At 41.6% G+C, this 17,933-nt stretch overlaps 1 protein-coding gene across 4 annotated transcripts in view; it reads right to left on the reverse strand.

Annotated features, from left to right (window-relative positions):
- The window catches only part of SCN5A (sodium voltage-gated channel alpha subunit 5), a 219,248-nt gene that overhangs the window by 22,484 nt on the left and 178,831 nt on the right, over nucleotides 1–17,933 (reverse strand). For all 4 annotated transcript variants that reach the window (XM_052807527.1, XM_052807518.1, XM_052807509.1 and 1 more), the window contains 2 exons: nucleotides 16,281–16,454; nucleotides 973–1,095 (listed from right to left, as the gene is read on the reverse strand). In XM_052807527.1, the coding sequence (XP_052663487.1) occupies nucleotides 973–1,095; nucleotides 16,281–16,454 (297 nt within the window). The remainder of the gene's footprint in view (nucleotides 1–972; nucleotides 1,096–16,280; nucleotides 16,455–17,933) is intronic.

Consider the following 17,933-nt stretch of genomic DNA (forward strand, 5'->3'; position numbering starts at 1 on the left):
TTGCAATAAGAACAGTTAATTGCTTGGAGCTCAGTGCATGAACTACACATTTTAGTCACTGATGATTCAGACCAAAATTTTGTCTAGAGGAAAGCTTTACCCTGAATATACCTCAGTATGAAAGCTGTAGCATTTTCGTTGGCCTAGTAGAGAGATTTGGGATTGTCAGACAGTGTAGGTTGTTTTACGTATAATTTTGTCACAGATTTGCTTTATCTTGCTGTACAATCTGCAAGATTAGCTGTACCCTCCCCTCATACAGAACACAGTTGTCATCATCTGCAAGTCATGCATGGTGTAAGGAGTTAAATGAAGTGCTTATCTAGAGAATAATTGATTAGTGTAGCAGGTAGGCTTAACTAATAAACAGGTATGCTGTGTGGATATAGCCATGCTGGCAAAGGAATGCAGAAAGGAAAGAGGTCAATGCACAAGATGGAGCAACAAACACAAGCTACATGGTTTTAATGTTAATCCTGACATTCCACATTAAAACTGCAATCTGTTCAAAGGAAAGATTTTATATATTCATCCATTTGCTTTCCCTATGTTTAGCATTTCTAATTTTTGCTTTAATTATTAGTGAAAAAGTCCTTAAGAACTTTCCCAGTCAGTCTCATTTTAATACATGTCAAAAGCAGGGAGCAAACTTGTAGCTTGGTTATTCCCCTGATACGCCTTATAATTGAGAGGTAATTGTTAGCCAGATGCTTCCTTGGCCAAAAAGCTGGGTTTTAAAGTGCAATATGACAAGTTAGGCAGCAGGATTAGTTTATCATTAAATCCACCAGAGGATAAAGCTATAATGATACAATTGCAATCAAGACAAAGGAGTGATTTCTGATTTTGATACAGCATTATCATCCATTTCCTTCTGCAGACAAAATGAAGCCAAAACCACATGCAACAGTTTCCTGTTACATGCTTGATGTCACATAGTTCAGCTTTGATTGATGCTTTATATACTCTTACCCTCATCCCTTCAAATCGTGACAACGCTCTTAAAGGTCGCAGAGCTCGGAGGGTCCTGAGGGATTTAATGGGACCCATTTCAGAGTATCCAAGTGTATTGGCGATGAGGCTTATTAAAGAGACCTGAATGGAGACACAAAGCAAAAATCCAATCCGTTAGTACACTCCTGCCATTTTCCTTCTCTTCTGACTTTCCTTCCTGAAAAGAAACAGCTGGTTAGTGGAACAGTGGAAAAAAAATCTTACATGGAAGACATTAAATTAAACCTACACAGAAAAAAGGATATTTTTATATCTACACATATACAGAACTCTTACCAACTCACAAAACTTTTGTTTTCACTTTAATGCAAAATTTATAGAAATACAGACTTTGAAAGCTGTTGGTTTTCTTTTAACTAAGCACACAGAAATCCTCTTAATGTCACCTTGCACAAAGTGGATGAGAAAGGAGATCACTATTGCAAAACCACTGCTCTGTGATGCCTGTGCTGTAGGTTTCCTGTACACTCCCCAAAGTGTGTGTATCTTCCACTATTGAAAATATGAGTCACGTAAGTGTTATAATTTAGGGCTTTCTGGATGAAAGCACCTGTAAGATCTAACCATTTCTAGCAGAGATAAAAGATTTTAGCATTACCATTCAATTACTAATCTTAAACTTACTGATTAGAAACAAGTCTTCTAGATTGCTGATAGACATGACTTTATACCATAGACTCTCAAAGAATGATGTGCATGACACCTTGATTCTGCACTTTTTCACTTTTTCTGGTTTCTGCACAGCCTCTAAAGGAGAAGGAAACTTGACAGGTGCTCAACGTTGAGGTTCATACTTCTCAAAGACTATTTCTTTGAAATAAATTATCTATTTCCGAATCTGGAGACAGCATGGAGGGGTTCCAATGCTCTTCATGTTCTCAGACCTTTTGCAGTGCCCAGTTGGTCAGAAATGCAGATGCTATCAGGCACAGGACTGGAGTCTGGATGAACTGAATGGCAGTGGAGATTATGGGTCAGATTAAAAAACACACGGAGCAATTGGGTTTTACGTGCTCAAATCAGTGTTCGCAGCCTGAATTCTTACCGAGCAGGGAGAAACAAACAGCTCTCCAACACCACAGGTATCATGTCAATTTGCATGTGTTAAAAAAAGAAGCAAAATTAACTGCTACATATTACAAACTATTATTTTCTTAGAAGAGCGAGACCTATGTATATTGTTCATCACGGTTCCCTTACTCCCATCTTACTTTAGCTGTTTTCACAGCCCCAGTTACCGTAGTATCGGATTATCTCACACTCACCAATGTGAGTGTTGAATGCTTATCTGGAAGGAGTGTGCTTTATTGCCATTTTAAAGATAGCAGCTAAGTTTAAAACCAGGGATTCTTCTACACTATATAAAAAATAGGTGCTTAAAGTAAAAGGAAACTTTAGTCTCCCCCATGAAGACAGACAGCTCTGGTGGGAACCCTTCCTTTTCATTTTAGGATGGGATGATATTTTCCTCTGAACCCCACTGCTGGCTGACCAGCCCAGCGTCACCCATGAGGTTTGTGATAAAGCAGGATAAGACGAGCCTGGTCCCCTAAGTCGCAAGCTAGTGTCCTCTGCGGAGCAACCTTTCTCCTGAATATGCATTCATTTATGTACAAGCACTGTCTGCACAGCTAAGCATCTTTGTAAAACTTGTTCAATTTGTTAAATTATTTACCTATTGATGGCTTTATTGTGGCATGTGGGTGACAGCAAACCTAAGGGCAGGAGGTCTCAGAGACACCAAGGTTGGGCTGGATGCAGTGGGCTGGTATCTGCTGGGAGAAGGCAGCCCACCTCTGCAGACTACTAAGTAAGTGGCACAGAGGCTGACTGTCACGCTTTAACATGTCACTCTTTAACAAGGTGTGACACGAACTCACTTCTTGTGTACAGACCCCGCGGTTGACGCGGAAGGAAGGTCCTAATAAACACTTCTGCATTTTAGTGGTGAGTGTGCTATAAAACCATCACAGTAGACAGGCAGACTGGATTCAAGGTCTGATGTCTTAGGCCCCTTAGACATGGGGGAGGTGAAAATCACCAGTGAAGCCTTTGCTTCCATCTCTAAGAAAGCAGATCTGAACCCACGACATGAGCATTCCTAAGAAGTTATTTCACAGTAAGCAATGCTATAGGTTTGACTTGCTTCTTTCACCTAAATCCTCCTCAGTCAATGCTCACAGTTAAAGGTCGAAATCTGGGTTTGTCTTAAAAAACATCTTAAACTCACCAGTGCTTCCAAACTGAGGCAGCACCCATTTTCTGTCTTCCCTATTTCTTACCAGCCTTGATTACATCCTGTACCCTGAAGTTGCATTAACATACAGTCCAAAGCCTTCTCCTTTCAGTCACTCTCCTCATTGACTTAATGTTGCCTAAATAATGAGAAAGGGCTGAAGGATTTGTCTAATAGCAGTAAGCAAATGCACAGCACACTTATATACTAAAGCCATTCAAATAAGTCATCTTAAAACTAATATAACTGGCATTATTGAGATATCATGATAGGAGTAACACTGTGGCACGTATTTCTGTCTTTGGTGGAAAGTTCAGTGCCAAAAACGGTCTTAACCCCATAAAGCCTTGGAGCTTCCTATCCAGAAAGGCTGGATGTATAAGAAAAACAGCTCAATGATAGCATGCTCAGTGATAGAAACCAAGATCCACACACTCACATACCAAGGGAAGTTCATTCATTTGTAAAATGAATGTAGACATTTAAAAGAAAATTAGTCAGAGAGCACCCAACACCCTTCTTTGCTAGCTTCACCCACAGTGACTGAAAGTCAGATCTTCTCAAGGTCTTCACACTGCCTTGTGCATCTGCATGCTTCCTCACTCATCCTGGATTTATGTCTTATAACTCCCCTTTCTCTCGAGGCAGAAGACATTCTGTTCAAATCCTGCAAGACCAGACTACGGATCTGAGAGGGTTACCATTTTCTTTGGAGTCCCGTAAATGTCACCCTGAAACACATCACAGGTGCTGTTGTCCTCCTGACACAGATTTACACAGCATTAGATATCTCTTCAGAGGATTAGGCCGTGAAGCTGTGTGATATTTGGCAATGATTTACAAGGCCTGGAGTCAGAACTGAGTTTGAGACAACTTGTTTAAATGCTTGGATGTTGGTTTTGAAGGTATCCCCGTCAAATTTCATTTATAGGAGAATTACTAACACAGAGACTTGGCCATTTGGACTTGATTAAAAGTGACCCGGAAGGCTATTTTTAGGAAAAAAATCAAGCAGTGTTCAAAATTGGTGCTGACTGCCCCACATAATCACAGCAAAAGGTGAAGTCAGCTGTTTCTATTACCTTTTTTTTCCTGTTACAAGGCTGTGCAGCCCACAGCTGCTGTAAGATTCTGCTTTGTGCGCTGCTCAGTATCAGAAACGTGCCGGCACCCAGGAAGCACCTCCAGGGTCAATGTAACCTCCAGACTCACAATATGGTACACATTTCTGATCCTTTCAGTATCTGTTTGCAAATAGTTTTATAGGTTTTTTAGAAAAAAACCCAAACCCAAACTCTGAAGACCGGGCAGCACTGTAACATCGTGGAGAGCAGGTGAATCCTAAGGAGTCACTATTGCCTGGAACCATTTCCCATAAAATGCACAACTTGCTGTTGGGCTTGAGCTTTCACCTCACCTTCACCTTTCACATGGCATGTGTGCTAACAGGCAAGCTACGGAGTCTCTCATCCTCCTGTGCACTTCTTCTGGCCCAAGAAGCCTTATTATTGTTCTCATTTGCAGATGCTCTACTTCTAGCATTTCCCTTGAGGGTCTTTCCAGAACCTGCTAGATCTTACTAAGAAGCTTTCACAGCTTTCCATCTAAACTTTCCTGACCCTTAACTTAATCAAGTAATAATATCCTCCACGTTAGCTCTAGACTGTTCCTTATCCCCTTGGCTTGCTTTTCATTTGGTGCCTCTGAAGTTCCCAGGACAATGTTGTCACTGGAATTGTCTATCTAGCGTGAACCCCAGTGTACAACCTGGCCAGCAACGAGAGTCCCTAAGGTGGGGAGTGGTCCTCATAAATCAGTGTATGCAATCCTGTCTCCACAGACATTAACGGCAAAAGCCTCACCAATCACACGGGCTAGGATTTCAATCACATGGCAGCTCTTCCCTTTTGCTTTCTTCAGGTTGTCTCAGCACAGCCCAACAAAAGTCCAGCCTCAGCGCTGTCAGTAACTTCCCAAAATTTATTCCAATCCAAAAGAGTGGAAACCCTGAAAGACAGCATTTACTGCCCAGCTGAATAGCAGAGTTTCCCAGCTCAGGCTCCAGGCAAAGCCATGTTGATGTTACCTACACACCTTGGCTTCTTCTTGCCATTGTAGACAGACAGAGGGTGTTGAGCTCTCTCTGCTCCTGGCATGTAGGGAAGTTTTTTGCCCCGTTCCTTACTTTCTTTGCCCAGACATAGTTTTATCTATGTGTCTATAAATATACTATATCTGTAAATATATTATATCTATATGCCTATAGACCTGTATTTCTGTATTTCTATATTGCTACATATTTCTATATTGCTACATATTTCTATATGCAAGTTTATCTATATAGATTTTACAATGGTTTGTATGCCAGCTTCCTGCAGCTGGGTAAAGGGAGAGATAAATGAACGCCACAGCTTTCATTTTTGCCATTTTCAGTGTTATGCTCAAGGTAAAAATGTGAGATTTTAAATCTTGTAGCTGCATTGAACACTAGAAATACCAGCCATGGGGATTACCGGGCCTGTGGCTGGTGTTTTGAAAGCCAGCCTCCTGTTATCTATGTGGCTTAGCGGCATTAGCAGCACAGGTCTAGAGTGCCCCACTGTATGACATTCATACGTGTTTCCAGGGCAAAATCAAGAAGAATCAATGAATTTTGACTGCTAGAACAGAGGCAATGTTCTCTGAAGAGAGGCTAGCCTCACCGATAACTGTTCAAAGTTATTGCTAATATGTTCTAATGAGAGTAATGTCTCAATTTCTTAATTATTTTGACAATCCACTACTAGATTATATTTGACCAAAAAAATGTCTTGTCCAGGAATCGGGATGTTTTTCAGTAACTGCCACTTTTTGTTTTACTGCTTTAGTGGAATATTGTCGTTCTTGAGATGGGAAATACAGCTCATGTATTTGTACGCAGGTGGCACCTGTGTAGTGTTAGGTTCCCAGTGTGCTCACATTGGTGCCTACCGTAATTCATCAGTTAACAGATACGCAGCATTTTTGGACTATTAAAATTGTTCATGATGAACACACAGAGATAAAGTTATACAATAGGTATATATGTCTTCATTATCTGACAATGACTTAAAAAATCAGTGTTGTAAACCAATGTAAAGCCCAGTAAAGTTGTCAGAAGAGAATTTTAAGGCTGCAGAAAAACAATTATAAAGTAGGAAGTGCAATAATGCGGCTTCCTTTCAGCACACACAGGGGAAACGGTCTTTAATCAAAAGATCGGACTCTTTTTCCCAAGGAGCTATTGCATTTGTAACAGTAGTGGGGTTCCTTCTTATATGCATACATTTTAATAGCATATCAGTAGCATGCACAGTCTCCCTAGCCATGAAATTATGCTGGTGGCAGTAATCCAAAGGGCGCAGACTTTGGGAGCAGTGTTTCACCTGAGGCTGACAGAGTTTCCTACAGCGAGGAGGTGAGTTTGAGCTGGAATAGGGGCCGCTCCTCTCTTTTTTGCGTTCCTTCCCACCAGCCTAAAAGCACATAATTTCAGATAACCAGCGAGCATCTGCTAGACTGAGCTGGAAGCAGATCTGAGCAGCACCATTCAAAGGCAGATGCTATTCGGCATAGACGGCATTTTTGAATTAACCCCAGATCACCACTGAGATGAATTAATAGCAGAGCCCAGGGAACAAGGAGTTCTGCCTGAGCAACAGTAAAAATCCTCCTTGGCTAGTCATATAAATCCTAAAACCCAGGAGAACAACGAGAACCTCTACTAAATGTCTGCCTGCTGCAGCACACAGCTGTGAGCGATACCCTGCAAGCTGCTGTCTCAGGGAGAAGAGGAGACCTCCTTCCCGGTTTGGGCAACAGCATATGTTTTATGCAGAGAGGGATTTTATCAAATTAACCTGCTTGTTCAAATTACAGGGGAGGGAGCAGGGAAAAAAAAGGACATTCGAAAGGGAACACAGCAGCTGAGTTGAAAGCTCTGGCCACTTATTTAAATAAGCAGTTTCAGCTAATGCAGGCCCTCAGTGCTTTCAAATAGCTTTTTGTGTGCCCCAGGAACACCTGTCTCTCCTTCCCTAATTGTGCTTTTTTTAAAAAAAAAAGTAGAAGAAAGAGAGCTTGGATTACTTTGGGTGCCTCTTTTCAATGCAGTCTGGTTTCTCCTGTCCATTGCTGCCAAGGATAGGATTACCCAAAGAAATCTTCACAGCCCGAGCGGCAGCCCAGTATATTTAAAGAGCCAGGCCTGTGGTCCCAAGTTGCTCCCCTTGATTTGAAAAGGAACAAAATTAGGTCTGTACCCCAAATGCAAACTGGAAAAACTACAGGGAAAGGGGAATTTGCAAATAAATTGAAATACATGGAACTTCTTGTTGCCACTCTGAAATACTTTCGGGAGAAAAGGGCTTGTGATGAGGTTGGTATTCCCTTTATCATCTACCATTTCTGAGCAGACATTTATTATTGCCTTTTTTTTTTTAAATATCTTGTTACCCTTTCATTCTGACATTGCATTTTCTGCCATATGGATGCCTAACTGTATGATTGCACCTGCCAATCCAGAAACTGCATGTTATGAATGAAGGGCATAAAGTTAAAGGAAAGTCTTCAAATTAGGATATTAGAGAGAGACTAAGGTGACCTAAACCAAATTCCCACCTCTGCTACCTGTTCCTTTGAATCACAACCCTCACATTCAGGTAAAGACTACGAACTCCTTAGGGCTGCTCTGGAGTTAGTCCATGGCATGGAGATGAAAGCGCATCTGTAAACAAGTTAATGAACAGCTTCCCTCACCAGCAGCCGAGTTCATTACTGCTTGTGGAGTCCTCTCGTGTATCATAATGTGACGGGCTACACGGGCACCTAGATTAATTATAAACAAAAATTATCTCCTGGAAAGCCCAATGCTGCTTCTTATAACTCAAGTTAAAAAAGGCTTTTACATCACCCACTCATGTTTTTTTTTCTCTGGGACACTTCCTCTTCTTTTCTTATTTTTTGTTTCCCCATCTACTACTCAGACTAAGTCTGTGAAACTCTATTAATATTCCATCTTCTCAGCTTGTTTCCTGGTCCTCATGTCCATGCTTTTTGAGGCAATATTTCCTTTTCAGAGGGCAGCCTTGTTCCAAACAGCATGTGTCACTCCTGTTGGCTTAAATGCTTTTAAATAAATCATTCCTCCATCCTAATTGCTTCCTGGCAGTTTCCAGAAGAACCTCTTTACGTCTCGCTGTTCTCTTAATCTGTCACCTCCTTTACACCTGCTCAGGCTTTTCTAACAACTCCAGTCAATTCCCAAGGCAGATGGCTGCGAATCAAGAATTAAACCTCAGCAAATTTCTGAGGGCGAGTCGAACGACCTGCTGCTGCGAGTTTACATCCAGCGAGATCGCAAACTGACTTATTGATTTGCAGTTTTCCCACCCCACCCTTTCCAAATGGATTTTCAGCTTGTCTCAATTCACCTTTTCACTGCAAACAGACACCTTTGCCAGACCTCTGGGTCCTGTTTATCAGCACTGGGTAGGGATGGCAGAGGGATCGCTGTGACTTTTGGGGACCACATGACACTTCTTGATCAGCCAAACCTTGGCCAAGACCCAAAGTCTTTCTCCTTGTTGCAGCAGTGGTGGCTGTGCAGGTGCGTCTGCCTTGAAAAGTCTCGTATTTCTACTGGGATTTTGAGCAAAAGAATTTCTTCATCATCAACTACATTCTGCTTCTCGTCCAGATGCCATGTGGAGACAGCCTTGATTTAGGGCAGCTGAAGAGGAAAGATACTCTCCCGTTACAAAGATCTCCAAAAACACTGCACGATTCATCCCAGGGTACCTTCCTGATGCTGAATGCTGTTGTCAGGAGTAGACGGGAATATGCTTGATTATTATTTATTATTTGAAGATAGCCTTATAATGCCAGAGGTTCGCATAGTGATTACTGAGAGAACATTTTCCTGGGGGTTCAGGCCCCTTAGCTCTGCTGCATTTCCATCCCAGCCGGTGGGAGTTGAGGTGCTGAGCTGAAGGCATGCTTATTTCTGGGCAGGATTAGGATCAACCCTACTTACATATGACATGATAAAAAAAAAAAAGAGAGAAAAATCCGTTTGGGCTGTTTCCACAAGGTGCTGTTCTGGATTTGCTTGATTCCCTGAAGCACTTATTTAATCAGATATTCCAAATCAATATGAAAAATACCAAGTTGATGTGGGAAATATGACAGTCTTAGCTTGAAAATCATCTCTGCTTAGTTGGATTCTTGAACCTGATTGATCTTGATATTGTATTGAATATGCTAGGATGGAGAGAGAGTCAGAATTAGAGGATCCCCAATTTCTGCCAGAAAGGACAACGGTACAAGTAGGAGTACATACTACAAGTAGGAATCCTCATCTTCATTTGCCTTAGCACAAAGCACCCCAAAGCCAGTCATACCAGGGTAGGAGGCCAGCACAAAGTCTCTACACCACTGGGGCCCAGCTTTCAAGTTTCAACCCAATTCCTTTGATCTCTCCCCCCCGCAATAAAGAATCCCTGACCCCTCTGCAGGCTGCTTCTCTCCCTTCACTTCTTCCTTCCCCTCCTCCTGGCACCAGTCTCTTGAGCTGTGCCTGGCCATCCTGGACGGAGCCACAGGCTTGGTGGGAAGATATTTTTCAGTCTGCAACAGTTGAGGTTGCAAAGTTGCTGGTCATCAGGGAGAGGAACGGTAGGACAATCCTCCCTGTCCCTGCAGAACGTGTGGGACTCTGTCTGGAGTATTAAATACAGTTTACATGTCCCTCCCAGCTCTGATCCTCCGTGCAAGGGAGAACATCACTGTATAAGGAATTTGGCTGCTACACTCACAGTAATGGAAAGGGCCAAGCAAGCTGCATGCAAGAGCTCCAGGGTTTTATTCATTATTTTCTTTTTAAGCATATTCTTCTAAAAAAGGACATTGAAATGTGCTCCATCTTTAAATAACTTCAAAAAATAAACATGGTTGGTAAACTCAGTTCAGCAGAATCTGAGTTCGAACGAGTTTTTTACACCACTTTCAAAAGTTGAAATTCTCCCTCAGTAATTGAAATTCTTCAGTAATTGCAGTAATTCTTCATATTGCAACCATTTCACAAGGTGTAGGCAGGCAGTGAGCTACGCTTACTGCTGGACTTTTCTCCTCACCTCCGTTTACTGTCCCTTTTCCTCCAGCTGCAGCATTCTTTGTCCTGCTGTGCCTTGTCTGAAACCAAGCTTGTGCTTCCTCTTGGCAAAGCCTGGTTGCTCTCCTTTTAGCATCTATGTAGTAACCAACATGAGGTGCAAACCAAGATAAGACAAGACATTTGGATGTTTTTGCATGTGTTATGTTGAGATAAAATGTGGGGAGGCAGCAGGGAGATTTACAGCATCGGCTGACCTGCTAACACATATTAAAACCACTTATCTCATCTTCATGTGGAATTTTTTTTTTCACTTATCCTGAATTAGCCAATATGTAGTAAACCAGCATTTTTTTTTCTTCTTTTTTTTTCTCTTCAAAACCAAGCTCCCTGGCTTCTGGAGAGGGATTCTCTTTCCTATTAGTTATCTGGGAGGTTTATGCCATCAGCAGAGGCCCAGAAGAATGTGCACTGAGACATCTTCAAAAATCCCACATGAGCATTTGCTTTGAGGAACTGGAAGAAAACTAGTCAAAAAAGAATTCTGAAGTAATAGTACCGTGTTGAAACCCGTGGATTTTTGATAACTCGCAGAGAGCACTAAGAAGTTCACTCTTAAGATGCTTCTCCAAGTGACAAGCTACATTATTTTTACTTTGCCTCGGCTGTATTTTTGTCATTCTGTTCCTGTGTGCTTTTCTGAACAGAAACTAGATGAAATTCGCATGCTTTTAGGATAATTTCCCAAGAATACAAATGGGATTTCAATGCTGTTTGGGAACAACTCATTACAGCAGATTGTGTAATTACTGGTAAAGCAAACAGAAATCACCTTGCTAATCAACAAGGAATACAGATGGAAAAAACAATTAAAGTAATCATAAGCCATCAATATTTACTTCACACAGCAAGTTTTTAATTGTCACTTAAAGGCAATCCAACACAAGGGCATAATTTAACCCAATTCAATTTTTAACTAGGGATAGAAAGACTGTTTTATATTGTTCATCTCAAATTCAAAGATTACTATCTGCTTCTTAACTCATCTGGCAGTGAAGTATCCAAAGGAGAAATCTTAGAGCAAGTGCTTTCCAGGAAAATCTCTTGGAAAACATAATATCTGTATTTTTTTAAGCATTCAGTGAAAATGATGGTGCATTTAATGACTGAACTTCCATGAGCAGCTCTCAAACAAGCAGACAGGAAATTTGGCAGCAAACAGGAAATTTGGAAAGCTGCTCAATGGGGAATACAGATCTCTAGGTACAAACTCAGCAGCTCCAGGCAAACAGCAGAAACATGTTGTGTTATAAACATTCACAAAGGGTATGGCGATGGGGAAACGTACATAGTATTTTCCTTCCGTAAAAGCATCTACAAAAGCCTGCCTAGTGGACTTGTTGAATAACTCATTTGAGATGTCTGGCCTCCAAATCCATTGCTGAGCCTTGCTTGAACTATTTTGCAGACAGATATACTGCTTAAAGCTGTTGTGAGCCCCTACCTCCACAGCAGCAGAGCGGGCTCTTGGGGAAAAGGGACGGAAGGAGCAATCTTTCTCTGTGGTGACTCAGCTGGAGAGAAACTGGTGGGGCATCAGAGCAAAAATTGAGAACTAAAGATGATCTTCCCCTCCTCGCTGTAGGACATAGTGTTAGGACACATTGCTGGAGATGGCTGAAGGGGAAGGAGGCTGCCAGCATCTCTAAAAAAGCAATTGCTTAAGAAAATATCTTTCCCAAGTATCAAATCTTGAAAGATGGGATAATCTTAGAAAGAATCGGTGGAGAAACCCTCATCAACACTCATCTCCGAAATCAGTAAATGACAATCAGGGGCTTTTTTAAGCCTGGATTGGGACTAACTTTTGGTCAATTAAATTGAACCCAAAAGCTGCACTGGAGATGATGGATTTGTGATAACGGACTTTTGTAGAGAGATGACATTAGGGCCCGTTTAAGAGGATTTTCCTGTGTATGCTACAGGCAATGGAACTTGGCTGTGACTTTTTTCCTGAGCATTCTTACTAATGATTTAGGGACTTTACATCCGTTTCCCAAGAGCTTTCTCATGACAGCTTCCGTAGAGTACTGGTCTCTTCCCTCTGCCTTCAATGCATGATCAGCAAGCAAAGAAGCTGTTGACTGCAACACCTCCAGTCTTTGAATGATGCTAAGCTCCAGACTGATGCTTTTCCTGAACTGACCACTGCAATGGAATAATCCACCTGCTGTCAGCAGAGACTGGGACATAGCTCAGAATTAATTGGCTGAAGCTCAGACTAGATAAGCTCAAGATAATATTTATAGGTCAGAGGAAACAATTGAAAGCAACATCAAACATGACACCAGCATGCACAACCGGTGGAGTTTATCTGCCCCCTGTTTTAAACCCCAACTGTCTCTGCCTGTCGCAGGACATGCCTGGTTGAGAGCAGTTTTCATAAACATTTGTTTTGAATGCCATGCATCTCCATCTCTGGCCAAGTTCCGACTCCTTGTTTAATCTGCTTTGCACAAAGAGGTTTTGATTGCATGAATGCTTGGAAAATATCTATTCCTTGTGAAAATATTTGCCTGTGCTTCCTAGCAAAGAGGATTGTGCATAAACACCATTCCTGATGGTGATACTTCAGATATCCGTACTGATTTCAGATGTCCATACTTCAGATATACTACGGTCTCTGCTTTTCCCTCATTTAAAAAGAGGTGTGGACTGAGCGCCCACCACTCCAGTTCATGAACACAGAGAGTCTGTATTTGTAGCATAGAAGGGGGTTACTTTTAGCAATATGCTTGTTATTTGCAGGGAGGTAACATGTATAAATGTACATTAATGCCGTTTGTTCAGTATATCCAAATTTCAGCAGACATTTAAGGCATCTTTCCCAGGTGCCCTAAGTTGAAATGAGCCTGTATTTTGTGGTTTGATTACTCCTTTCTCCCTTCCTCCCAAAGAAATCTGTTGCAATGTTGTTGATAGGACTTTATTGTATTGCAATGTATTTAAAAGCACTCTCCTATGGGTTTGCTACACTAGCACACTTCTTTGAGATGCAGAAGCCCTTTATCAGAGATCATCCTTTAGGGATTCTACATCCAGAAAAAATAGCTCTCAGTTTGTGGATTACTGTGTGTTTTGATGTTCAGGCTTTGCAAGACAGAATTTTCTTTAGTAATCCACAATTGTCAGATGGAGCCTTTGCTGTTCCACTGGCCCAAATCAGTGTCAAAGGTTTTTCACAAGGCAGGGTAAGTAAAAAAAAAAAAAAAAAAAAATTCAGCAGCAGAATGCTTATACACCCTCTGGGTTCACTTCCCATTTAGAAATAGTGAATACTTGCAAATTTTGAGCTGGTTTTATGAATTATTCACAACAGAAAAAGGATTCTGAGTTGCATTTGTACAATGAGAAAACACAGATGATAGATGGTTTCACATGTCCAATGAAAAATCAACCATCACAGCTTGGATTTTGAATACCGATACCAAACTGCTAATGAATAATTTGCAGATCAGGAATTTTTAAGTGAATAATTTTAAACAAATAAATTTGAGAAAATCAGACAAGTGGTTCATCTGCTTCTTTTAGAGCAGCTAATTCGCCCATTCACTCCCTTCTGCAGCTCAGTTGCAGTGATTTGGTTCTCAAAGGACCAAAAAGAAAATGTAAATTGAAGTAAAAAGTGTGCTGGAAAAATGATAGCATGTTACTCTGCCAATTCAGAGTGGCAGGGTGTGCGAGCAATAGGGTAGGAGAAGAGCATCTGTTAAACCCGCTAAAAATATAGTACCAGGTTCTCATAATCCACATTGGGAAATGACTTTGAAGAAAAGAATGGGGCATGGGGAAAAGCTTTATTCATTCAGAAAGCCAAAAGGCAAACGATTTCCTAGAGTCAATCAATAACTAAACTCAAGAGTGGAGCAACTTTTTGGTTAGATCAGGAGCCTGCAAAAACAACATTTAAATGTGGGTTAAGAAACTAAAAAACTCTGGGTCAGTAAGAAGGCTCTGGGGTGGATTTTCTGGGGATAAGGGGAGTCCCAGGGAACCGTGGTCGCCTTTCTCCCATAACACTGTTTTATGCCATATGTGCTCCAGATGCGGGGCAGGGGAGGTGAAGCCCCTTTCCCCAGCCCACCTGTGGCTGCCTCTATAATCTGTCATTATACTCACAATCCCCACCATTAAAAAGCAAATATGTAGCTAAATTTGGGGGTTACATACTGACTTTGCATTCCTGTGTAGCTCCTGTTCCAAGGGGGGGTTTCTCACAGAGGACAGAATTTAGCTTAGTTTTTGTTTCACTCTCTTTGGTACTAAATAGATGTCATGCTATAATGTATTTCTAACAAGTGTGGAACTCATTTCAAACTGTTAATGATGCAGCAGAGCTCCAAACTGTTTCGGTGAATTCATCCTGCAAACTGTTGCTGCCGTCAGGAAGACCCCTACTTAGAGTTGTGACAATATTCAGTTCTCATCCAGCCCTTCTAGTCTTCAGAAGCTCATTAAAACAACAACTCCAATAACAAATTCCTGGAAGCCCATATAATACTTCAGGTGAGTCCTATTAGTCCCATTTTACAGATGGAGAAACCAGGAAAGAAAAGCTATGTCACTCGACTGAAACTACAGTAAGCACAGTTTTCAGGGTTGGGCTCTAACTTAGGAACTGGTGGTTTCCAGTTTTGTGGTTAGATAATTAAACCAGGCTTTCCTCTTCCATTGAAGCTAATCTGTGAAAAATGAGTGCCTTCCCTTTAAGAGGTTTCCAAGCATGTATGCAAAGAGGAATTTATGACCTACAATTTATGTAAAGAACTTCCTTTTCATAAATCAATTTATTAAAGCTCTGGAGAAGCTTCCAAAGGCTCTGATCCAGCAGTGCACTTAGACACGTCCATAACTTCAAACAAGTAAATTGTCCCATTGAAGTGCTTTCCTGGACTGGGGCCAAAGAAAGTGCAGTTCTCCCCTGAGTCAAGGTTCAGATGTAAAACGGGGAAAAATAATTTATCAAAAGTTTAATAAGTTACACAGTCATGGCAGAGCTCTGCCAGCTTTCCACGTTAATACCTCAAGCTAATAAGAAATGGTCTCAGGGAGGTAATTGCCTCCTTGTTGATACTCTGTGATGAAATTTTAAACCTCATCTGGAGGATGCGGTGTTGCTGGCTTTTCCTGAATTTGGCAGATCCCACATCCAGGCAACGTGAAACTTCAGAGGGGACGTGCCTGGTTCTAGCAACGCTCCTGGGGCATGAGCTCCCTTTTGTTCAACTATTACTCGCTTTTAAGGATTGTTCTCATAGGAGAACGAAGCATTGCGATATTTCAAGGATTTGGAGTATTTTGTAAGGTTTTGTAATAGTAAAATAACTTTGACAAGAGGACTATTCACACCTTCTTCTGGACTCCTTCGCTGGTAAATACTTGGGAGACGGTACTGAACATACTGTTACACACCGCTGGCAGCCTCACTGGGAAACTACGCCAAGGACAGCTTCTCTAATCTGCTGAAAGACTTGTGTGTCGAGGTCATGTGCGGAGCAGTTAGAGGTAACCGGACCTTGTGCTAGCCGGGAGTGTGGGACGAGATGTTAAATGCTAAAAGAAAGAGCGAGTTCCTAGGGACGAGAAGGGAATGTGACTCAAATTAGCAGGGTGACACCTCTACATAACGACACAAAGAAGTCTTCTCCGCTCTGGCACGCTGATTCCTGGGGATGCATGGTTACATATCGAGACTGCCTTCGAGCTTTGCCTAGGGTTGTTACTCAGAATCAGAGTGACAGCTGCCATTTAGCAAACACAAAATGGCCAGACTTAACAGCCCATTATTATGCATTATAAAATCCAACACAAGAAGCGTCGTAGTTCCAAAACGATACTTACATCTACAATAAGGAAGTCAAGCCAGCACCAGGCATTGGTGAAATACTTCTTGAAGCCATAAGCCACCCATTTCAGGAGCATTTCCAAGACGAAGATGTAAGTGAATATTTTGTCAGCATATTCCAGCATGGTTTTTATGTTTTTTCGATCTTCAAGGTAAATATCTTCAAAAGCCTGGAAGTACAAAAGATTGATTAAAAACGTCTCCTAAGCTGTTTTGGAAAGCATCGGTGCTGCGCTGCAAGTCTGTAGTATTATTTGATGGGATACCATGTACTGTCTGTGATTCCTGATATATTTTAATGTTACCATCAGAAAATGTGCACAGGCACAAATAGGACTGACCTTAACTGAGACCTGATCAGCTTTCCCTTATAATGGACACATGTTTATCTATCTCTCTCCAGCCTCTACTGCCTGTACTGACCGGACATCCTTTGAGTGTAAGAAGAGCTTAAGCACCCTAAATTTGGGAAAGTGAATCTGTGAGCAGGGTGCCATACCCAAGCTGCCCGATGGCATCCTGCCTCAGCTCCCGTTGGCTGTGCCACTGCTATCGGGGCACATCAGGTGTCCTAGGGCATAGGACACCGGTCTTGAGGAGGCAGAATCTGACCCGTACATTTAGTCAAATGTGTCTTATTGCTAATGAAGACAAACTGAGTTATTAACTTGCTTGTGTTATAGAGTACTGGAGTTCCCTGGCTTCTGTTCAGCCATCACATTTCAGGTAGCTACAGCTATCTGCCTCAAGAAATGCTCATTATTATTCACTTAACAGAACAATTATGTTTTAAAGGTCAAGGTATCTAGCTACACATCTCATCTGTCTCTCTGACTAATCTTTGCAGGGCATCATCAAAGGACTTTCAGCATCTGTATCAAATACAAGCAACTTAACAACCCCTTTAAAATATTTAAGATATAAAACAATATGCCTACTAAAATAAAACAAATAAAGTTGTCTCATAATTTAGTTTTCACTTTATAATGTAGGTCAAATAAAATGTAGGATCCTAGTGTCAGGGCTGCATATATATGGCCCGTTTGGGGGGCTTCTAAGTCGAGCAGTGGTTATGGGCTGCTTCCCCAGCTTCTCTAGTGACCGTCATTACACAAGCTGCTCCCGTGTCCCTGTAACCTGGATAACCCAAGCTTTGATATATTACTCTCATCCCATCGTGTGACCCAGATCACTTGGCAGGAAGAAACAACATTATTTGAGAGCGTCTGTGCTAATCGTCTTAATTATCTGCATTTACATATTTTGAGATCTGTAGCTACTTTCTGAGGAACTTCAAAAAGTTAGCAAACACCCAGTGCCTGGAGATACAAGAAGTGTGTTACTTGTCACTCAAGCAGTCACACTGCTCTTTTGCCTGCCAGGGAACAGTAATTAAACTGACAAGAAAGCTTTGGCAGCCTGTGCCAAAGCTTGTCCATTTGTCCCCACACTTTGGGGTGATATTTTCACTGCAACTCAGTCTCCTATCTTGCCTTCAAAAATGATATTTCAAGGGTGTGAAAGAGCTGTTGGAGAAAGCCACAGAAAACAATACACAGAGCGATTGGAGTTTATCACTTCTTGTAGGGGCTCACTCACTTTGTCAGATGACTTGCTGTACTTTGCAATTACTGCAAAAATAACAACAA

Source organism: Harpia harpyja, chromosome 1 (genome assembly GCF_026419915.1).
Source record: "Harpia harpyja isolate bHarHar1 chromosome 1, bHarHar1 primary haplotype, whole genome shotgun sequence".
In the NCBI taxonomy this organism is placed as follows: domain Eukaryota; kingdom Metazoa; phylum Chordata; class Aves; order Accipitriformes; family Accipitridae; genus Harpia; species Harpia harpyja.